This window comes from Vollenhovia emeryi, unplaced genomic scaffold (assembly GCF_000949405.1).
Source record: "Vollenhovia emeryi isolate VEMERY1.0 unplaced genomic scaffold, V.emery_V1.0 DF939145.1, whole genome shotgun sequence".
Classification (NCBI taxonomy): domain Eukaryota; kingdom Metazoa; phylum Arthropoda; class Insecta; order Hymenoptera; family Formicidae; genus Vollenhovia; species Vollenhovia emeryi.
In genome coordinates this window covers 1,498,788-1,523,403 of record NW_011967221.1, presented here as the reverse complement: position 1 = coordinate 1,523,403, position 24,616 = coordinate 1,498,788, and the positions used below count along the sequence as shown (strand labels likewise).

The window sequence follows — 24,616 nt, the reverse complement described above, 5'->3', positions numbered from 1 at the left end:
CATACATACATATACATATAATATTGTTTTAAATTTAAATTGTGAGAGGTTAACATTTATTTAACAATTTAATTTAAAGAAATTTTACGTTAAAAAATTTATTACCAGAAATCTAAAAAATTATACATATATAAGTTTACAAAAAACAATTTGTATACACAGTCATTCGTTAATATATATTTTTTTAGTTAAACATATTGTTTTACTTTCAAAACTCATCCTTTGTTATATTTCACTTTTTTATCTCTTTTTCTCCCCTGCTCGTGCGCATGAAAAATCTACGTGATTTTTAGTGGAGACGTTAAATTTTGTATTGTTCTTGGCTCGTGCAGGAAGTACAGGGAGATAAAAAATAAAAATAACGCACGCAAAAGTAATCAAAACGAAAGCCGACATCGATAATAATGCAGAAAGATGCGGGGTAACCTCGCGTGAGGAAAAACTTTTTCGGTGCTCGTCAAAAATTTTCCTGCGACAGCATCCGCCATTCCCTCGCGTCTCGCCGTGACAAATAGCGTCAGTTTCTCTTGTACGTCACGCAATTTCCTCTTTCGCAGCGGTAAAAGACACGCTTATTCGCATCCAAGTTATCCGCGCGGATATTCGCGTCGAGACACGTGCGAATCACCAACTACTGGGTGTTCTAAAATTATCGACTCGAATTGACTTGCCGTTTCTGAATGTATTTTCGAAAAAAAGAAATATATTTGTTACGTGGAAATAATTAAAAAATTTTAATATAAGTAATAATGTTAATTACTTTAGACGTTTTAACTATAAAAGATGATATTTAACAATATAAATTATTTTTAAGCTGTAAATTTTCTCAATAATCCTTTTGGAAACATAATTTTGTTAAGCGCACATGAGATCGTATTTTTTTCCATTTTTCTCATAAGTTTAAAATAAATATTGTAAACAATAATAAAGATATATGGAAAGTAGCATTTTTGGTAAAGTTCTATGATCAACAATAAAATGCTCCAAAATTAATACTAGAAAGAAATTAAATTATTCGAATTCTACATAAAAACAATACATAAAAATTACACAATACACAAAAAAACAATACATAAAAATTACACAAAGTTTTATTTTTTAATTAATTCTAGTATAGAGAGCTTTGTAATAGTAAATTTTTAATTGAAGACTTGATCTAGTTAAAAACATTTAACATTTAAATTAAAAATAAAATGTATTAATAACTGTAATTAAAAAGATTCTAAATGGCTAATATTAGCTTAACATTTGCATTTAGACATATATATGTATTATTATACATACGTGCACATTAATTAATTGTATATAAGTTTTCATATTGTTTTATTGGCCAAAATATTTTTAATTATAAAATTGGATTATGCAATGTACGTATTTATTATTTTCAATACGCTGTAATTGTTATTCATCATCAGAGTCAACAACAGCGTGGTGACGGACTCAAGTCCTTGGCCTCCTCAGAGGAAGGAAACAGTTCGAGTCAGGCCTTGATCTTCCTCAGTTTCCTTGAAGGTTTCATAGTATTTTAATTTTTATAGAAATAGGTTACTGGCCCACTGCCCAACCTTTCTGGAGGGTAATAAGCCACATATTTATAGCGTATGCTTTTTGGCAGATATATGGGACTTACAGCTCGACTCTGAACGGCCTTGTAATTTATCACGATTGCAATATTTACCAATAAATAGCTGGACGCTGTACTGCTGGTGGACTCCCTCTTCCTCTGGGACCCAAAGTCCCTCTGAATCAGCGACGTCATCTTTTTCTCATATTATTCACATATAGTGTATATTACACAGTAGTTTTACAATGGTTTTACACTTGGCGGTCAACTCGATTAATAATTTATCATACACTTTTGAAAATCAAAACACACGCACTTTATTTACGTCCACGATAAATCTGCAACAAAAAAGAAATAATAATGAAATTAAATATTCCACAATACAATTAAATATTCTTTAAAATTTACAAATATAATAAATGCAAAACCAGAACACGCAATTAAAAATATCTTATATAGTTTATGTATATACATATATGTAAATGTAAGTTATTCCTTTTTTAAAAAATATGTGTTCGGAATTTTATATTACATTATAACGTTCCGTGTTAATATTGTATCATGCTGTAATAATGTTACGTTATATAACGTGTAGACTTACATAATTAATTATTACAGTGTTGAAAAATTTATCCTGAAGTTTTAGCTAAATGATTATTAAATTATTACGCTGTCAGCAACGTTATTTGATTTAAAATACAGCCGATGAGATCTCGGCATGCGAATAACGAAATTATTTAAGATATAATACGAGAATTATGCACATGGAACTATCCCTTCCCACAGAATTTATTTGGCTTTTCTTCTTCCGCGATGATTTTCATAATGCGCAAGAAAACGGAAATATCTCGCGTCATGACTTATTCACGAATTATTCCCGTTTGTTTCGTTTTCCCATCGCATCACACTTCCGCTGTGGATTCTTTTCGAGTTTATTATCTACTTTAGAAAGGTCGTGGCCTTGACAACTTCCACGGGATAATCCTGAAACTTCTTTCAGGAAATATTCGCCGCAAGTTTCCAAACTGCCTTGCGACGTGTACATGCATACAAAAGAATTGAAAGATATCAAAGTACGCCAAAAAGTTAAAATTTTAATTGTAATAATAATTTATTATATGCGAGTTTGTAATGTAATAATTACAGTAAAAAAGTTAATTATAAAATGTAATAATTTATCACCTTTCTCTCAAATTTTACACGTAAACATTTTCTTAGATTACTTTATGTAACAAATTTGTTAGTCATTTATAATAATTTAAATAATCATAAGATAAAACTAATTAGCGCTTATGAAAAGATTAATCGAGTGCAATTAATGAATATAAGTAAAACAAATGAAACTAAATAAACGCTGAAACTTTAATTAAACTGGAATGAATTAACCTTTCCGCTTGATTCCGATTGATTACATTTAATTATCAATCTAACATGCCTGTATTTTTCCGAAAAACTACTGAGAATGAGTCATTTGGTCCATATCTTTCTCACAACAAGAAATGATTCAGCAATTCCACGATATGAACCCCTTATCTCGTTTCCGAGAGGAAAATGTCGAAACGAGTCGGAATAAATCCTAGTTATCTCAAGAAATCCTACAGAAGTTTTCTTCGGCACTGTTACGCTCCTGCTTTTTTCCGCCTCGTCCAGGCGGGAAAAACCGACGAATTATTGCGAACAGATAACCACCCAATTATATCTTAGCATGTTATTATACGCAACACAATAACTTCCGCGCTCGTTTCCTTTACAACGAGATAAGCATGAATGTCGTGAGAGCAAAACGTTCGGCGAAACGTTACACGCGAACTCACAAGTGAGTGTCCGGCAGCGGATAGATGCAAGAATATTCTCGACTGTCCGACGTCATCGTTAAGGATCGTTCGAACGATTTCGCAAGTGAGTCAATTTTAATCGAGACCAATCAGCGCGTTGTACCGCGCCGCCACCGCACTCGTCCGCCGAGCGCAGCTGCAAGTATTATATAGCAATGAACATGATGCATAGGGAATAACAGTGATACCGCGCACTCTTTATTTCCTACATTTGTTGCCCCACATACTCATTTCATTTATAATATTCGCGCGGCTACACTGACAGAAAAAAAAAGATTGCAGCTACCACAATCTCACTATAATTTCTAGTCTCATTTTAGGAGCCAACCACATTTTTATAATCCTTCCACCTACGTAAGTTATGGTTGACCTAACAATGTATTATAATTCTCTTAGACACAATATTGGCTCAGGCAACTTATGATATGGTTGTCATACACCAAAACGAGCTTTAATTTGGTAAGATGTACTATAAATATTGCAATGACAACCACAAATAACATTTCGAATCACTATACTCGTATGTAATAGTAATAATCGTATTTATATTGGAAGTCATATTTCCCGCTTTTTATTATATATACATTGCGTTCACTATGTTTATTGGTTACACAATCAGTGCAGAAATTGTAAAAATTGCATTAACTGCACTACACGACAACAGGTGGCAACAGCGACTGTACTAAGAAAAGATCTTCCTGTGATATCTACAGCGCATAGTGCTGCGTACGAGAAACTGCAGACGCCTGATACTTCTTCATGTAGGAAGAAGAGAAGAGGATATTAATCTTCAGGATGATTGCAAAATTTACCAACTCTAATTGAAATTATTTTTTATGCTCAATATCTGAATTTATTTCTCTAACAAAATCTGAATCTCTTTTAGTGTTAAATATCCTTGTAATAAATTGCGCGCGGATTAACTTGCATGCGAACTTTGGCGTGAAATCAATTTTAATAGTTTATAAACGTGAATTAACTTGTCAAAGGAATGTGAAATAAAACGAAGATGAGATGTTTTGCACGAAGATAAAAAATGACTAATTAAAATTTTCCTTAAAATCTTCTTGCATTTTGTGTTGCAAATAATCTCTACAGAATTAAATACAAGAGCAATCATTTATTTATATGTATATGCATTGATTAATAATTTAGTTAATTAGTTTTCTTAATCGTTGAGTTTTAATTAGCACTCGTATTATTGTTTCAATTAATGTTTGTTCGGGTTAAAAATATGCAATTATTCATCGACTCTTTAAAAACAAATTCGTTTCATCGGAGATAGATCTTTGGAGCTCCACATAAAGCGACTCAGACACTGTATATGATAATTTCGGGGCGATTATATATATATATATATAATACATATATGTATAGACGGCGGGTTCAAGCCTCTAAAAGGTGGGTGAACGGTATTGTTCCTCGTTTCCTCGACTGCTTTTCTCTCACGCCTATATGTATATCCGAGTGTCGTGTCGAATGTGAGAACCCATAGAGTGAAGAAGAAAAAGATGAGAAAGAAATGACGCTTCCTCCTCTTCCTTCGACAATAAATAATATGGCGGAATGCCGGTCAGTCGAATTTATCTATACGGGAGTTCACAAATTCGTACAGATAGAATTCAAAGGACTGCGAGCACGTGAGGAAGATGCATTCCTACGAGGCGCCTCCCGTAGTTCCTGTTCTCTGAATGAGAGGTAAGGCCGCCTGAGTTCAAGTCAGGTGAAGGCGGGCAGATAAATGCCGTCACTCGAATTTAAGAGAAAAAACGCTCGAGAAGAATGAATCATGGTTCGTGAGAAATCCGAGCGGGCACGCATTTGTGACTACTACTGCCAAGAATGTCATTCAATTCTTTCCAAAAAAGTTACAAAAGCAGTTTCAATTGTGTAACGACTGTGAGAAAGCTTCTAAATAGTGTTAATAATATTCAGATTTGCTTTATGCACCTAAAAACTTTATTGATATTTAGTGTTAACGTTTATTATGTATTTAATTATTTTATATGTTTACTTTATTTGTCAGACTTCACTGTAAAAGAAGTATGTAAAATTATATACACAACAAGTGTAGCGATTACACTATTAATAACGGAAAAATATAAATTTTTTATTCTTTGTTGTGTAAATACTTGTTTATAAATGATAAAAAGTAATTGTAAAATTTACACAATTAAAAGCGAGCAGCTTACTGATTATATAAGGTAATAATTTTACCTACAAGGTGTAAATTTACTGATGTACGTAAATATACACCTTTTCATCGTTATGCGCGCTTAATAACCGTAAACGCTGGACTGTTTCGTTTCGTCAAATCGCGCGGCTATACGCTAATTCGTAGATTTCTTGTCACATACATATATATTTTTTCATCGCGAAAGAATAACTTATAGATCTGTTTAGCTAATCCTATACAACTCTTTAGTATGTAGCGATAGATGTACTAAGGTTACATTATTTGATTCAGTTTCATATCGTTTAAACAAGAATCATTAAAAATATTACTACTTGAATAAATTATATGAAATTATTTAATTAAATCTATTATCAATAATGATAAGTAAATTCAACCTTATTAAAGCCATTATTAATAAATAAATAACGTAAAAAGTACATCGCACTAAAATCGTTTCGATCCATTTGCTGACCAATTAAAATAATATACCGAAATAATATATCAAGATATACATACATGATATATCTACACGCATCACTTATGTACACATCACTCACACCCATACACTGTAATTATAATTAATTTTTCTCTTATTCCCTTTTCAAGTTATCACTTATAAATTGCGACGGATAAAAAAACACCGATAAACAATATTCGAACAATTGAAACTACACTCGCCATAATTAACAATAATTGAACGTGACTTTGCTGCCAACTGAACAGTGCAAGGTTCGAGTTGGAAAGCGATATTATTAGCGGCAGGAAGAAACGACGACGAGAGCAAGGGGGCCTCGGATACCACTGGTTCCAGTATTAACGCCATCGTCACCATCAACCGCTTGCAACCACCACCACCGACACCACCATCATCATTTCTGCATCGAGTTACTTATGTTACTGTTGGAAGTGCCGACAACGACCTCAGAGAGGCGTCAATGACTTTTATAAATGAATTAATATCTATGTATATGTGTAAATCTTATACAGTGTATTGAAAAGAAAACAATTTTTCACGAAAAGATAAGACGAAAGAGTAAAATCCAATCCTCGATCAGATCTTTTGAGGTACATGTTTTCAAGAAGACTAATTTAAAGATTAGGAAATTAACCGTATACCATATTAGCGCTTTTTCAAATGCACACATTTGGTATAAGTAAATTTAGAATAAAATATTTAGATACTAACACGTCACGGCTCGTAGTCCTTTATTCCTCCAAGTTGTGTTTAATACATTTGAGCCATACCAATTTTATTAATTTGTTAATTTATTTAAATTATTACTAACCAATAATGAATAAAAATTTTAATAAAGTTAATAACTTACTAATAGTAATTTTAATAATTAAAATTTTAATAATTAAAATGTTAACGCTAACTTTTGTAATACAAATAACAATTTTTAAAATTAATAATTTGTAAGTTCGGCAACGCTGTCATTTTCGGATTATTATCATAATACGATTACTTAATTTTTAACATTATTCTATATAGGTACCTTTCTGATTGTTGTTTCGACAATTATATTGAAAAACCGTCTTCAACATAAAAAACCACAAATTGTCGAAGTTCTCTAAAATTTGTATGAAGTAAATGGTGTTTCATACAGTAACAGCTGATTAGTTATTAATATCTTGCATAAGCGCGCGGCTCGTTGCGCGATTAAACAACGCTTTATTTCCGTTCGAAGTTGGTTATTATCGCGTAGCTAACCAATTTTCTTTACAATAAATGCATATCTTAACTACATCGAAACAAACACTTTATTAGCATAATCGAATCATGTAAGTAGTAATGATATTGATTAATCTTCATGTAGCAAAGTATGAAGTCATTTTATTTTTCTTAATTATAAACGAAGGAAAGCATTGAATTAGTTCTTTTTCTTTAACAATGTGTACATTACTAATAAATTTTCTGTTCGTCGATAATAATATGACGTAATATACGTGACATAGTAATAAAAAAAACAATGAGATACTTCTTCTTTTTAACAATTATTTGTGTGTGCGTGCGCGCACTGTAAAAAGTTCGTTGCGTAATCGGACAATAGTAATCATCGAAAGGATCTTATTGCGTTTTAATTTAGTAGGTTATTTCCAGAAGCTAGCGGCGCACTTTTAATTTGTTTATCGTTGAGTTGTGTTTTCAAATCCCGGAAACGCGTACAATTGCGAGGATGTAAAATCGACAGAGAGAGAGAGAGAGATACACGTCGAAATCATTGTTGATTAGTCACTTCCGGATGCGAAAAGAGAAGAAAAATAGAGAGAAAAATTGTTATCATGCCATCCTGCGTCCTCTGAACTTAGGATAAAATAAAATTAATGTTACTTATAATCTTTGTTCAATTTATAATACATTATTATTTATACGTATAAATTAATTAATGAAATATCGATAAATAATCAAACTTTATTGAAAATATTTTCAAAAAAATTGACTTTTAAATTTAATTAATTAATATCTCAGCTTTTAATTCTAGCTAGTTTTATTCTAAACTAACAAAAGCACTTAAAACAAGGCCTAATCGACATTGGATAGACGGGTCAAGTTTCCGGGTTTAATTGGGAGCTAATTAGCATCACAAAAGGCTGGGCGGGTATGGCGGCGGTGAGGACAACTAGTTCGGTATGAATTTCGCCACCTTTGCGCATCACCGAATTTTCGGTCGTACAATCAATGGATACTTTGATCATTTATAATTAATTCGCTACTTTTCAAGCACATTTTTCTAGTACATTCAATTTTCTTTTGTCTACTTTAATGGCGATTAAAAGATGTTGGCATCACTAACACCGTTAGTTTTATTCAAAAGCCCCTGGGCATAACTTTGCATCATTTGCCTTCTACAAAAAAAAGTACAACGGTCCCTCTATGTAAGTTGGAGTGCCTGTAATTCTTTTTACCCATCGCACGCATATTAATGTATTCACTCGTGTAAAAGCTAGTTCCAATAAAAATATTCATCTGAGTTCACTAAAAGATAAATATTGTGATTACATTTAATTATGTTCAGCCAGCAGTTATTAATGTTTATCTACTACACTCTTAAATTATGCAAATTGCTTGCCACTAATGACAGAAAAGTGTATAGACATTAAAGAATTAAATAGCAGCAGTCGAATAACAATAAAAATTAAACGAACATGTAAGTTAATTAAATCATCATAAAATATGTTATATTTACATGGTGTATACAGTATATATATAATATTGTATATTGATAAAGTACATAAATTAAGTAATAATAAATAAAAAAAATCGTATAATATATAAAGATATACATATAAGCATATTTCAAATAAAAATATATCTGTTAAAAAGCAATTAACACATTATTATTTTTTCCATATTGAATTTATTCGCGCTGTCAACATTATCGTGAGAATTGTATCTAACAGTATCAAGTAGCAACGTGAACAATAGCAACATATAAATAACGTTGATAAAATAATTTTTTTGTAAACTACAATCAAGATTGTAGGAACGCGAATTAGAAATTTAAATCTATACATTTGAATATACAATCCTTGCAATTTACGTAACATATTCAACGTAGTCACGTAATAGAAAAATGAAACTTGTTATGCAGTTAACATTAGCTGAATTATGAATATTGAAATAACGATCGTTGCATGCCATTGCAATTTTGTGAGTGAATAATTTATATTTGTTAAGATTATTGAAATAATCGCTTGTAATTGTAGAATCATAATGGTTTTATGATTTCTAATTTCAATTCAAAATATGATCTTATTAAATAGTTGTATGCAGGGTGTCTCATTTTAAATTATCCATACAAATGTCTTCAAAAATATGAAAGATACGGAAAAACGGTTCAAATAAAAGTTGTTTGGTTCGAAGGGGGACATAGGGTGGTGCCATTAACTTCACCTTGGATAGTCATTCGAAAGTCAGTGAAGGTCACCTTCAATCTTTTAAATAGAAACTCCTATTGTATAATAGGAGTTTCTATTTAAAAGATTGAAGGTGACCTTTTATACTATCTTATTCTACTAATTAATATGAACAACTTTTGTCTGAAACATTTTTTTATTTGCCTAATACTTCTTAGATATTCAAAAGAAAATTTATAACTTTTTCAATGTTTAGCTTATGACATCTCGATAACTGTTTGTCGGAGGGAAAAGTAGTACAGGACTTTTTTACTTGATTTGGTTTAGGAATATACTGTTGCAATACTGTTCCAATTATTGAAAATTTTTGTGTATGTAAATTTTATGTGTTACAATACACAAAAATTTTCCATAATTATTTGTTGCCTCGGTCAAAAGAAGGCTCGTAGCTTTGAGTTCGGTAGCCAATAGAACATTATTAAAAGCAGCGTACTTGAAATTAGTAGTTGAAGCCGTTTAATGATATATTATTATGCGTGTGGCAAATTGTCGATTCCTTCTTCAACATGACAAATCGCGGAAGCTTCCTACCTTGTCCCGACATAACCTTTGTATAAAGTATGTATTTCATGGACAAATGCTACGAAATTAAGTCTCCAAATGAGATTATTACTCGGTATATTAACCACGGACAACCTATCGACAGCTGCATTCTTTATAAAAGAGCAACGAAAACTAGTCACATTACATCGGTAGTTTCAAGAAAATATATCGGATTAAATTTGTTCGTCTTTCTGTGCACATTGTAATTAAAGACACTGTAAAATGGGGGCACGTTTACAAATCTGCGCGATTATAATTATACTGGGCGCGGTGAATCAAGCAAATGCTGTAAGTTATACATAATAACTTATTACAGACAAACGCGTTTCTCATACAAAACTTTATCTTTTTTGAACTGTAAGATAAATTATAAGACATTAAGAGAAAATGTTATGGAAAATTTTCGACTTTATATAAAAAGAAAATATTACTGTACAATTAATAGCAAACGATGAAGAGATTTTAATAGAATTTAATGGATTTTATAGTATACATTTTTTATATAAACGTAAAACTTTTTATGTCACACGTTTATTAGAAATAATTAAACAAATAGTGTTGTCTGTGTTAAAGTAAATTTTAATTAGTAATACTATTATTTTCTTATTGAAAAAAGATTTATTTACATGCACATCTAAAAGTGAGCAAAAGTTTTTAATATTTTCGCGATACAGTTAGTTTAATATGTTACACTTATGTTAATCTATTACTGGAAACACAAAATGTGTATATATAAATTAAATTTTATTCTAATGTAGGTGATGACAATGGAACAAATTCATAAAACCGCGCAAACCATGCGTAATACGTGTACGACGAAGTCCCACGCAGACGCCGGTAAGTGTTATACAAATGTTCCAAAGTTTAATTTGTAATGCCTGTGTCCAGTCTCAATTCCCATGATTGATATAGCGTTAACCGATATAATAGTGCAAAATAATAAGAATATTCTTCAAGTCGCCAGCAGTAATTAACAACTTCAGTGTTTTCTTGACCATGTCTGGTATTTTTAATAATACAGAAAATTTATCGCGAAAAATATTATCTCAGCCAGGGTTTGAACCTGGACTTCCTACCTACACTCTAGGCGGGAGTCTCATCAATTTGACAATAGTACAAAACTTCATAATAACTTGGTACTTTGAATAGTAAACTCCATAAAGTCGAAAAAAAACTCATAAATAATATTGTAATAGTATCGTATAATAAGTATCTAATAATATCGAATAATATTGTAATATATAATAGTATATTGTACATAGTAATACGTTACGTACATAAATTATTTAATACATGTAGGCATGTATATCTAATTCTAATTAAGAAATATTAAAGAGAGGAAAACATTAAGAAATGAACAATGTCTTGAGATAAAATCAAATTACGCACATGATACGACAACGTATGATTCCGTTTGTAATTACAGTAATCATTGCTTTAATTCTTGCTTACGAGATTCAATGCCATTTACATTAGAGACTAGTTTTCAACTGTTTTTCTTCGCATGTACGAATAAGAATTGCATATCGGTGTCTTAAATCTCAAATTTCTAATTTTTAGAAATTAATTACTTTTTTAAAAACATATCAATATTGTTTAAAATTTGAAATTTTTTAAATAAATTTTAATCGTGTAATTGGCAATATTGTACTATTGCAAATCATGATCTTTTCTTAGATATTACTGAACATTTGTTTCTGGAGTAAAAAGGAATAACTTTAGTCACAACTTCGACAAAGACAAAGCAGTATATGTATAAAAGTCATACTTTTAATATAACTTTGTTTGTTAAATTTTATTAAAACTTCAAAATATGAATTCTTTTATGTTTTCTTTCTACAGGAGCTGTCGCAGGAATACAAAAAGGCGAATTTCCAGAGGACCAAACGTTAAAATGCTATACGCTTTGTATAATGAAGACAATGCGAACTGTAAGGAACAAAAAATATACTAAATTTAATAAATAAAATATCGTACGATTAAAAATAATTCAATAAAATTATTAAAAATTACATTAATAAGTGCTTCAAGATAAGGGTGCATTAATGTATTTGCAATAATTTTAAATTATGTTTCTTCAAGAATGTATAATAATACAAATTATTGCATGTATTATTGCTTAATATCAAAATATGAACAACTACTTAAATTCACCTTCTTTACAATTAAGTTCAAAAATGGACGCATAGATGATGGCATGATGATTAAACAAATGGATCTGATGATGCCACCTGAAATGGCGACTCCTTTGAAAATAACTACGGCTAAGTGCGTAGCAGAACGTAAGTTTAACTTTATAAAATAAGAAGTTAAAGAAATTTTAGATAAAGATAAAAACATTTTAAGTTTATCGTTTTTATTCTGCAAAATAATTATAGTTTTTGGAAAATCACGTTCTAGTATGTTTTTTCGTAAAGTACAACTCAACAGCTTTCCATTGTGGTATTAATACTCAAAAGAACTAAGATTTGGAAAAGAAATACATTTTTATCCATTAGCAAAAGCCCTCATTGTGTTAATATAAAAAAGGATGTGTAAACGGAATTCTTCTGTTTTTACAGCGCCTGGTGCCGATGATTGCGATACAACATTTCGATTTGTGAAATGCAGCTATCAAACAGACCCGGATCACTTCTTCTTTCCTTAATCGAAATTAAACGCAGATAAGAATATAATACGATTGCATACAACGAAAAGATGTAATTAGGTTTAGGATTAGGTAGATATATTAATTTCAATCATTTGTGTCATGAGAGTTGAGTAATTGTAAATTTATGAACTAATAGATTGGGACAAGATGTACTAAACATTACTATACATAATTATACATTACTAATATTCATTAGTAATAATAATAACTCATAATGCAATACAGTGATATAGGTATTATTTAATTATTATAATTAACAATCAGTTAGTCTTAAACGCGTACCAGGGTAATAGTTAATTTTATTTAAAAATAAAAGCTCAAAAAGTAAAAGGTGTACATATATCATATACAGTGATGGACAGAATGGTTGCGACACTTTTTAAAAATGAGTTTAGGAACTCGAGAAATAGATCGGAAACGCTCAAAATGATTTCGGAAGGGCCATCGAGTAAAATATTCCTTGGAGAAGAAGATTTTGAAATGTAACTCTGAATCTAAATGTATGTTTCTAAACTCATTAAAAAAGAAGTGTCGCAACCATTCTGTCCATCGCTGTGCATGAAAAATATTCCTAACGACACAATATGCATATAGTGTATGAATATTCGAAGAATATCATGAACTTATAGAAGTACTATAGGCATATTGTTCGAACATTTGATACAAAATATTATATGCTTTTAGGGACGGATGACTAAAGTATAGACATTATTAAATTAAAATGGTATATTTTTCAGATTGCCAGTATTAATATAAATAAAATTTCAAATTTTAATCGACCTCAGCTGGACACATTTATTGAATGCGCTTTCACAACAATTCGACCTTTGGTTTAGGTCCTTATCAAGTGAGATCTAGGAGTAAATGTTTTTCCTTATATGCTACTGGTTGGCGACTGCCATAGACAGGTGACTCAGCGGCCAGTGAGCAGAAACAATTTTTTCAAACAGGAACACCGTTATTATTTTTTCACAGTTTGTGTTATAATTATTGTCCTACAGATCTTAAGCTGCTGTATAGAATAGAGTAAAGCCAACGGCACACGATACTATTTTTCCTACTGGATTGCTTACGAGAGCCAATCAGAATGCAGAGTTTCCGATCAGATGACTTAAGGCTGAATCCTGATTTGCTCTCGTAAGGAATCCAGTAGGAAAAATAGTATCGTGTGCCGTTGGCTTAAGCAGTAAAATTTTTGATAATAGGTTTTACAAGTGTCATTTATTAACTACTAATTTCATGCTGTAAAACTAATATTTAACTTTGTGTGTTTGTGTAACGCCATCTTTTTATATGGTCTAAGCTGGACCACCGCATGTTTACTAAATTGGACCAGTTTAGAGACTGTTAGGAAAATTAATAATTTCTTTTAATTTCTACAATATAAGTGATATATTATTTTATGTGAAGAGGTAAAGAAAGAAGACATGATCCAGTGTATATGGATTGTAGACCATGGGTTTACACGGCGTGCCAATAAGCCCAATGTAGGCAACCTTTCCCATATAAATATAAAAAAACCGTGTAAATAATACACTCTTTTAAAATATATAAAATACACATATAGTGCTAATCAAATTATATTTTTATTACATCTTTATTACAAATTATATTCATAATAAAACGTTACATAAATCATGAAAGGAGCAGAGTTTCTAAATAGTCTTAATAATTACCGTTTTCTAATTTAGAATAATTTAAATAATAAAGTGAAAAGAATGATTCCCTTATAAAAGTAAGTGAATAGATTCATTCATTTCTTAAAATTAGCCATGGGCTTTCACTCTAATTTTCTTTAGCGGTCAGTTTTTATCACAATCAACAGTTATTGAGAAGCTTACATTTATTTTTCTTTTCAAAATTTAAAAATTAAAACAGATAAAACTAAAATGAAGAAAGTAATGCTTAAAAGTAAAACAATTTCATATAGTTATGAAAAGAATAATTGAAAAAAATGTAAAAAGATAAAAGCTGAAGATGAAAAAATTAATTTGAAAGTTAGAAAACTGTAGCCAATTATTAATATAAATCGTTTCTAAGGAAAGAGTCATCTTGTTTCTTGATGCTTATTTCCTTATACACTGTACATCGTCAAATACAGAATCGCTAGACCGCGAACAATACACTTGCATAATGCTGTGGTTATCCGATCTCCGGGAATGATAATAAGACTCGGGTGTCAGTATTAGCGTTAAGTATCGTTAATTACATCAACCAAAATGGTAATTTAGACGTATTAGGATGCGCCACCTCACAAAATTAAGGGTTCTCCTTCTATTTTACTTCCGTATATAAAAGTAAACGGACGTATTTTGCATGCAATTTGCAAGAGTCAGACTTAGAGATTTATCAGGAGACCTTATCACTCTAAAAAGAGATTTCAAAAGCTCAACAAGATTAAAAGCAACGTATAAGAATGAAAGGCAGTGGTACAATTTTTTTCATTTCGTTCGTGCTCATGGTGTATCTTCAAAATACAGAGTGTGTAAGTCTTTTAAAACCATAAAGAAAATGTAAGTACACCAATGAATGAGAAAAATTAAAAGAAATCATAAAATTTGTTGATATCGAATATTGTATTTAATATTCAAATTGTTGAAAATATATTAAATGTTTTTAATATTTAAAAAAATTGAGGATTGAGAAGTAAGAGATTAAAGGCTTAGTATAAACATTTACTAATTTGTACATACACCTAGAAGATGCAAATATAAAAAAAACATAATATTTTACTTACAGGTAAACCTGCCTTTGTGTTTCTTTTAATAAAACTCATGTCAGTAGAATCTTAGAGTAGTTTTTAAAAAATAATAAACATGTATTTGTGTTAAATCGACAATGTTACCACTTTAAAGACATGAACTTCCCTTTACATATAAATCGTTGCATTTAAACTCTTGCATTTAAAACATTATAGAATTTTATACTTTTTACATTGACAACAGCTCTATATAAGTTTAAATGCAACGATTAAATTATTTATGCTTATAAACACAAAGAATAGTTTTCGTCCTTAAGGTTGCACCATTGTTGATATATAAAAATATGCGTCTACTATTTTTGATGACTCTACAATTCTTCCGAGTTTTATTAAAATCGACAATGACACAAAAATATTTGTTTACTTGTTAGTAAAAGAGTTAAAATATATTTTGATTGAACACTTCTTACATCTTCGATACTTAGCAATTAAAAATTATAAGATAATTAAATAAAAATAGAATCGCATATTTTTTACAATTATTTTGTAAAAGTAGATTTGTTGGTGTATTTGTTTTATAACTTATACATATACACGATTTACTTTAAAAGGTTTCAAGGTTTTTCCACTTATTCAATTATTTTTATTATCGCAGAAAAAACTGAATTTCGAAGAAATAAAAGAGGCTCTAACACCGCTAAGGAAGTTTTGTATTGACAGGGTGGGCACGGATCCAAGTATGTCAAAAACTGCAGACTTTTATGTGTATCACAAATTTATGTAATGTGTACAACCATATTTCATATTTATATGTAATAATTGTACAATTATATAACAATGTTTCTTAAGTTAGAAGAAAATTTATACTAATTTAATAATATGTAATATAGTTAACGTTTGATTAATATTAAAATATATTTACAATCGAATAACTGCAATTATGTAAAAATGTTATATTACATTTTTAGTATCATGAATTTTTCTTTAACCAAAACTTTAAAGATATCCTGTATTTTTTACATGTAAAATTGGTTTCAATCGAATTGACTAAAATCTTCATGTGTTGTACGTTTCCACCTACTGAACAAAAGTCTAATTGTAAGTGAGTTATATGTATAATGATAGAAAACTCCAAATCTACAAAACATGTATACAGAAAAACGCGTCTATATACCTAACCGACCACTCATCTCCCACGTATAAACACACACATACGCGCGCACGCAGACACACTTACAAAACAATATGTCCGTGAAAGTTAAAAATAATAATTTTTCAATTTTATTTGAGTTGATTTGGCGTGTTATCTAGTTTTAAAAATTGAACCTCTAAAGAGGTTTGCACCCATTAAGACTTTCGTTCAGAAAATGAAAAATTATACCAAACAAGATTTTAGCCAATTCAATTTAAATCAGTATTACATATAAAAAGTACAGAACCCTTTAACATTGCAAGACAAATTTTATTATTCATGAAAATTGCAATTGTTAATTTTAGATTTTGTAAATTTATGTATTTATTAAAATCAAGTCACTGTTCCGCCTTTCTCAAAGAAAAAACATTACATAATATACAGTCTTTTAGTTTCGTTAATTTTATACAGTCCACTGTCTGTGTCCACTTTAGTTTTCTGTTTTCCAAATAGGAGTATCGATTTTTTAAAAACTGATCTTTTCAAACTTTGATTCCAAGTAACTTATGAATGGATAAATATATCAATCACAGCCTTGGGCTAAAATTGTTTTTATGCCCTTTTAAATAATGTAGAGAAGTCCTCTATTATGAGATAAAATCCTAATATGAAATAGCGGGATTTCTGTTAAATTAATAGGCATCATTAGTTGATTTCCATGAATTTATTGCCCTTGGAACGAAATCTGTTTAGTAGAAAATTCATTGTTAGCTTGTGTAATCGTTGCGAAAAAAGATTTGTGATTGAATTTGGGTATTGAAAACCTGCTACCTCATATTAGAAACCTATCTCATATATGGACTTCCTCTACTAATATGGGAGGTACGATTTGAGATATTTAAATTGGGGCCCCCTGGCGCCTGTTGGAGAGGGGAAAGGAGGCAATCTTTCCAATCTTCTTAAAAGAGCTCCTCGAAATGATTAAACACGTGTTGCGCGTTTTTCATAACTTTGAACGTTTTTCTAAAATATAGGGGATGGGTACGGACTTTGTAGACACTCTGAATAATAGATATTTTGCATAATATGTGAAAATTAAAAACAGTTGGTTAAAAAATAATAATATAGTGAAAGTAAAGAACACAATAAGATTCTAATATCGATTTATGCATAGAAATGATCGAGAACGCAAACAAAGGCAACTTTTCACCGGATCGGAAATTGAAATGTTACTACAAATGTATGTTGCTGAATACGAAAGTGGTAAGTAAAATTTCAGTAATTTTCTACAAATATGTTTTGAATTTTTTAAAATCATTTGAAAAGAAAAAAATTGAAATAATATGTCTTTGCGGTGCAAATCAGTTAATTACAGCTACTTAAATTTTGCTCTCTATAAACCCTAATTATACATGGAAACTAGATAAATATAAGAAATTAATATGACTCCATAAAAAAATTAATAAAGCAATTATCCATATTAGTTAAATGGTTATCATTCAAACTTCATACTCGGAAAACAAGATTGATATTAATAATAAAACGTGTGTACAGGACAAACTGACGCATTATTAGCATCTAATTACTTTCTACATAAATAAAAACCTAATTATATACTTTACTTACAATCTTAATTAATAATTATCTACAGAAATACATTTTTCTTTCTTTTTCAGATGAAGAATGACAAGTTGGTTGAAATAGCTTTCAAGAATATAGTGGAACTCATGATGCTGGACGAACTTCAGCCAGATTTCATCAAAGGGATGGACACTTGTCATTCAATTGGTAAGCAAAACTAATATAATTTTTTAAAAATATTTCAAATAAAATAAAAATATTTCAAATGTTTTTATAAAAGATTTCGTAAAATATGTACAATTTGTTTGTTTTCTATTTTTATAGCAACAAAATCATTGGAAGGATGTGAGCTCGCATATGAATATATAAAATGCCACTACAATTTTAAGCCGGTAAGATATATATTAATAACCTCGCAAATCTTAACAGTAATGAAAGATTGGAGTTCTACACGGAGAGATCGATATGGTTAACACATGTCTAATTAGGGTTGGCACAACCCGAATAAATAGTAATATTTGGGGCAACTATATCTGTATTTGTCATACCCACGTTGGTATGATAAGTAGTGGAGACAATCATATGCGTTTTGTGCAGCAATTTTAGAGAATGTTGCAAAACAAAACAATGTAGATGCCCCCTACTATTATACAGGGTGTTAGGGATAAGGTGTCCATGACTTCATATTCAGATAGAGGGGGATAAACTGAAAAGAAAAGATATATACCATTTTGTAAAATTTCCAATAGTTACCGAGTAATTAATTAAAACGTCGGAACGAATGAACGCGTAGGAAACGGCCGGACTCGGTAGGCCGGATCGATCGATGAGCGAGAGGCGGAGCAACACCGCGCCGAAAAAATTGTTATGGCGCGCCGCGTGATCAGCGAGCGTCGCGGTCGTGCCTCTGTTGATGATGTGCGTGGGCCAATAGTTTCTCAACGTTTCGCGCGCGTTGGTCAAGTATCGCCGAGAAATTATTGTTACGCGTTTCTTTCTTTCCGTGATATTTCTGTATAAATATTTCACTCAGTCTATAAACTATGATCATTTTTTTCTATCAGTGTATAAACGTATAAGAGAGCAAACTTTAAGTACATTACTTTAAAATGTTGCCCATTAGAGCGACTGGTCAAATTTTTTACTCGCATTTGATATCTAATCCGAATTTAATCAACCAACGCTAAAAGTCTTTTGGCTTAACTTCTTGACTGAGATTAGTTTTTAAAATTGAATGCATGTTTCTTGGTCTTCTAAGAAATAATACTGCAATTTGTTTATCCATTATAGTTATTCTGGAGTTAAGTTTGCCATATTTTGGGTACTTTTATACTAATTCTACAGGGTGCTCCACAACATATTGAAGACCGGTCATGGGAAGGTAGAGGGGACTAAGACAAACAGAAAAGTCCTGTACTATTTTGCGCTTGGACGAATAGTTATCGAGATACTGAATTTTAAAAATCGCCGTATTAGTCCAACCCACTGGCAAATGCAAGCGCGCGGTGAGTAGCGACCATCGCTGCGAACTTTGACGCAGTGCGAGGAGACGTGCGAGTGGTCGCATAAGCGGCGGACGGGCTCGCCGCGCATCGCCATCCTACTCCTCGCTACACACCGCCTCGAGCGGGGCCGCTAAGCAGACGCATCTCACCGCGCGCTTACATTCGCCAGTAGGTTGGGCTAATACGTCGATTTTTAAAATTCAGTATCTCGATAACTATTCGTCCAAGCGCAAAATAGTACAGGAATTTTCTGTTTGTCTTAGTCCCCTCTACCTTCCCATGGCCGGTCTTCAATATGTTGCGGAGCACCCTGTATACTAATCTATAGAGAGGGGCAAAAGTTCCGGGACAACTAAATATCTCAGAAAACATTGATTTATTCGAAAAATGTTTCAAACAAAAAGAATAGGATTTAAGAAAATTTATTAGCAGATGGTATTTATTTGACCTTGGGATGACCTTGAAAAACCCGGTCAAAATCAACATAAAAATGTTGAGTGTAAATCCCTGAAAATCGCAGTGAGTGACGTCGCTCGATACGTGACCACCTCTCGCTACCGCGTTCTAGGAGATATAAACAAATAAACCATTTTGCATGCCTGCCGGGTCCAGCCTTCCGCTCCTTGTGCGTTCATTCAGCCAGACGTTTTTATCAATTACGCGATACTATTGCTAATTTTGCAAAATGGTACATGACTTTTCTTCTCAGTTTAACCCAATCTACCGTCATATTTAATTTGGCTACTAACGAGTCTGACACTCTGTATATTATAAATAGTAATTAAATTACGATTAATAAATTATACAAAGTTATTCTTTGAAATTTATATAAAAGAAATATTTTCTAAAGTAAACGAAATATTCTCTAATAAATGTGTGACAAAGGCTCGTATGATATAAATCAGAATCGAGGAGAAAGGGCTCTGAGCCGTGACGAGATGTACGTGTCAAATTATAAAATAATTTATTGTTAAACTAACATAAAGATTAACTTAAACGTTTCGGTCGAATTCTAGACCATCTTCAGTAATATACAATAATTTTATACAAAGTGTCTTTTTCCGAGAGATTCTCAAACATAGTAAGCAAATTCGATTTTAGAATAGCTTACTCCTGCCACCATCCTCTCGGAAGATTCATTAAGACTGGCAAAGACAAACTAGACAAGTTAGCTCATAGTGATGTGGTGTATAAGATCCCTTGCAAGGATTGTGATGCCACATATGTTGGTCAGACAAAAGGACAATTAGGAACCAGAGTAAAAGAACACTACAACGACATTAAAAGGAACCTCGCATCCCCCTCTGTCATATCTTGCCATAGAATGGACGCTTCACATGAATTTGATTGAGAAAGCGTTGCTATTCTTGACGAGGAACCTTCATACCACAAAAGATTGATCTCAGAGATGATTCATGTAAAAAGACAGGTCTATTCTCTGAACAAACAATCTGATACATAACTATTATCCGAAGAATACCTGCCTATTTTAAACCTACTCCCTCCTCCTAAATAATTGTTCCCCCCACTCCTCCTCTCTTACTCCCCCCTTCTCCCGTACATCCTACTTTCTTCTCTTACTGTAAGATAATTCTCATGCCATTTGCCAAGTTACCTTGCTACGACCATGCTGACCAAATTGATCCAGTTCACAGCATTTCCAACATAACTAATAAGTACGTATTCTAATTCTAATTCTGTTTCTCCTACCAATTATAAAACCAATTTATATTTTTCCTTACAGCTCATTTTGGTACATTGCCTTTATTTCAACCTGCGTTTTTTACAATGTTGTACACGACATGCGTTTTAATATGTTATATATGTTAACCGTCACGACACTTTGTATAAAATTATTGTATATTACTGAAGATGGTCTAGAATTCGACCGAAACGTTTAAGTTAATCTTTATGTTAGTTTAACAATAAATTATTTTATAATTTGACACGTACATCTCGTCACGGCTCAGAGCCCTTTCTCCTCGATTCTGATTCTCTAATAAAATAATTATTCAATAATTCTTAAAATTACTTATATTGTATACAATTATAAATAATTTTGTTTTTACAGGGTAACATGTTTCTATGAAGATATCTCTTTCAATGGATCCTCCATTTAAATACTATTAAAAAGATTTTGGACACATCTTGGACACATAAAACATGTAAGGAGTATGATATGATACCATGTATTATGCATCTAATTGCAACACATGAAAACCGAGGAATTACGAAAATATATAAAATATATTATAGTATATGTTAATCACACGATTTTTACCCTAATATGTTTTTTATTTTATGCCCTTTCCTTTAATACAAAATAGAAAATAGAAAATAAATATAATGTACGGAAACATAATAAACAGTAAAATCTATTCCTAAGTTTTCAATATTTAATAAAATCTTAATGATATTTGATAAATGTCCTAAATGTTTAACGTAACTATATTTAATCGTTGCTTTAAATATTAGGTCATCCAAAAAGTTCTGAGAATTTTTCAAACTCTAAAACTTTTCATATGTATATCTATAAAAATGAAACCTGTAACTAAATGCATTCGTTGATTTATGTCTTTTCACATATTCTTTGAAAAGATAAACGTTACACGTTTTTATCTGCTCCAAGTCTTATTCATCTCTATTGTTATCAAATTACCCACGGAGTTAAAAATTGAAATAGATTAAAGCATTATTCCGGATGTAATGTAAATTAGCAATGTAAATTAGATCGCCGCAAGTTTCCAGAAAATGTATATAGCATTTACAAGCATGCTATTACATCACCAACTACATTCGAAGTATAAATACGCAGTTAGGGTATTGAGAAGTCTTACAGTGCAAGGAAAAACGCTACGGAATTAATGTGCCTCACAATATTTTCGAAGAACAGGATGAAAACTCCCGTGTTTATCGCATGTCTTTGTGTAAGTTGAAAGTAATAGTATGAGCCTAATATAATATGTACATATACAATAACATAAAATAAGGTTCTATGGTATTGTGGAACTTGTATCGAATTTGTAGAGAGAAATTTTTTTATCGAGCTGCAGTGTGTCAAATATACGTAATTTTAAGGAACAAAACAATGTATTTTTTTTAAAGCACAGAACGAGGAAGATGAACATATTTAAATAAATCGTTGACAATGTTTTAAAGTTGAAACTTGAAGCTTTAAAACGCTTTTTTAATTTGGAGTCTACGATGATTTTTCACCGAGTTTCAGTGGTTTGAAAATAGCCCAATTTTTAGGGTATGAAAAGTGTTCTCTATTTTTTTTAGTAGTGTATGTTTTTAATCATTTTGTACATATACATATATTAATCGAATATATTATAGCTGAATACGGATATTATGCGAAACTTAAAATAATAATAATATTATTACGTTGCAATTGTACATCACTTGAATTTTAGACTATAATTGAAATAACATATTTGTAACAGTAATAAATTATTGAGCTATGTACGTATATCCTGCTCGGACCGTGGCTGTCGTATTTCTTATCGATTTTAGACAAATACTGCCACTGTGGACATTTAAGACAAAATAATTAATAAAATATATATTTAAAAGAATATTGTGCACTATTGCATTAAAACAATAGCACAAAGCTCATTCATCTGTAATATATAATCATTTACTTAAATATATGTAAAACAAAATTATATCATTTCACCTCTTCTCATCTCAATATGTTGCATAAATATATATTCAGAATATCTAAATAGATCATTTAAATATGATGTAAGTAATATTTTAAATATAAGTTATTAGAAAATATATAATATAAAAAATATATTAGGAAACGTACAAACCTAACTAAATCTTTTGGATTTCAGGTAGTGGTCTACGCCACCAATCCAGAAGTAGTGACACATATCCACGACACCGTTGCAAAATGTTCCGAGGAATTAAACAAACAGCGTAAATATTGAATATTATATTAATTATTTAATCTTTGCCTTGCGGCATTAAATGGCTTCCGTTTCTACATTTGTTTCTGTTAGTGTGTGTGTAATAGTGTATGTAGGCGGTCTGACAATACCTCTGAACTTGTTCAATGATAACAGGAGCCGTAACTGATAATAGGAACTGATATAATAATTGTTAGATCAGTATAAATAAAATTGTGGTAGACTAGAGTAGTTTCAGATGCATATTTTTTTTCAGCGACTGAATCCGAGACAATCCATTGTCTTCTTCGCAAGGAAAATGTGGTAGGTATCTATTTATTTCTTGTATAAATATAGTACATTTTATGTGTGGAATGTCGTTGCACAAGTATCATTCTCCTTTATATCTTAAATTAATTAAGAAACTAAACTTTGTCACACATAAATACAATATAATAATTGAAGTTGTTATGCGAGAAATTACAATCGCACGTCAATCATGAAAACGATTTATACAATGTATCAAATAATTGAAAGTTAAGCCAATGTTCTCTGCACTGGCATGATGTAATATGGTGTAATATTATAAATACATATATTGATACATCATTATGATAAAAATTGTAATTAAATTTGAATTAATACAATAAATCTACTTGTATTTGTCAATATAAATGATACAAATCTTACAAATTCGAAATTTTATTAGCAGAAATATCAAGATATTTTTGGTTTACGAACAATGTAACATCTTTATTTTAAATGTCGTACACACATAAATTATACTAAATAACTATTATCTTTGAGACAACAAAAATGTACTATTTAGCGATTATTAAAGAAAAGAATTATTATAGCCTGACCATCTTTTCCGTATGGCCACAATACTCAGGCGAACCTGTATGATTTCCACAAAAATTTAAAATACTTTTTTTTATCGATTTTTTATGTCTAATAAATAATTAACATTATACATATAACTTTATTGATTTCAGATCGATGAACAGGGAAAATTTATATTAGAAAAGGGTTTAGATATACTTGATGAAATTATATCTGATGAAACCAAAAGAAACCAAGCAAAGGAAACCGTCCACAAGTGCTATCCCAGCAAA

The 24,616-nt window shown here is 30.8% G+C and overlaps 4 protein-coding genes across 4 annotated transcripts in view; 3 read left to right on the top strand and 1 right to left on the bottom strand.

Annotated features, from left to right (window-relative positions):
• LOC105566433 (protein sprint-like) overlaps window positions 1-24,616 on the bottom strand; it is a 172,754-nt gene that overhangs the window by 107,013 nt on the left and 41,125 nt on the right. Inside the window, exon 2 of the mRNA XM_012020435.1 lies at window positions 1,679-1,902. Within this exon, the coding sequence (XP_011875825.1) occupies window positions 1,679-1,759 (81 nt within the window). The 5' untranslated portion in view covers window positions 1,760-1,902. The remainder of the gene's footprint in view (window positions 1-1,678; window positions 1,903-24,616) is intronic.
• Window positions 10,151-13,016, top strand: LOC105566328 (general odorant-binding protein 19a). Its single transcript, XM_012020243.1, has 5 exons — window positions 10,151-10,324; window positions 10,795-10,873; window positions 11,879-11,967; window positions 12,207-12,318; window positions 12,598-13,016. Exons 1-5 carry the CDS (start codon window positions 10,259-10,261, stop codon window positions 12,681-12,683), a joined length of 432 nt encoding a protein of 143 aa, XP_011875633.1. The 5' UTR covers window positions 10,151-10,258; the 3' UTR covers window positions 12,684-13,016.
• Window positions 14,664-21,890, top strand: LOC105566329 (general odorant-binding protein 69a-like). Its single transcript, XM_012020244.1, has 6 exons — window positions 14,664-15,171; window positions 16,043-16,124; window positions 17,694-17,782; window positions 18,196-18,307; window positions 18,425-18,492; window positions 21,677-21,890. The coding sequence occupies exons 1-6, from the start codon at window positions 15,103-15,105 to the stop codon at window positions 21,692-21,694; spliced, it is 438 nt and encodes a 145-aa protein (XP_011875634.1). The 5' UTR covers window positions 14,664-15,102; the 3' UTR covers window positions 21,695-21,890.
• LOC105566432 overlaps window positions 22,400-24,616 on the top strand; it is a 7,129-nt gene continuing 4,912 nt past the window's right edge. The window contains exons 1-4 of the mRNA XM_012020434.1: window positions 22,400-22,532; window positions 23,448-23,532; window positions 23,779-23,825; window positions 24,497-24,611. Coding sequence (XP_011875824.1) covers window positions 22,470-22,532; window positions 23,448-23,532; window positions 23,779-23,825; window positions 24,497-24,611 — 310 coding nt within the window. The 5' untranslated portion in view covers window positions 22,400-22,469. The remainder of the gene's footprint in view (window positions 22,533-23,447; window positions 23,533-23,778; window positions 23,826-24,496; window positions 24,612-24,616) is intronic.

Excerpts from the sequence above, each read along its gene's own strand:
- LOC105566328 (XM_012020243.1), top strand. The coding sequence starts at position 10,259 with ATGGGGGCACGTTTACAAATCTGCGCGATTATAATTATACTGGGCGCG. Across the intron at positions 10,874-11,878 it reads GAAGTCCCACGCAGACGCCG|GAGCTGTCGCAGGAATACAA; the intron begins GTAAGTGTTATA and ends TTCTTTCTACAG. Across the intron at positions 11,968-12,206 it reads TAATGAAGACAATGCGAACT|TTCAAAAATGGACGCATAGA; the intron begins GTAAGGAACAAA and ends TTTACAATTAAG.
- LOC105566329 (XM_012020244.1), top strand. The coding sequence starts at position 15,103 with ATGAAAGGCAGTGGTACAATTTTTTTCATTTCGTTCGTGCTCATGGTG. Across the intron at positions 17,783-18,195 it reads TGTTGCTGAATACGAAAGTG|ATGAAGAATGACAAGTTGGT; the intron begins GTAAGTAAAATT and ends TTTCTTTTTCAG. Across the intron at positions 18,308-18,424 it reads GGACACTTGTCATTCAATTG|CAACAAAATCATTGGAAGGA; the intron begins GTAAGCAAAACT and ends CTATTTTTATAG.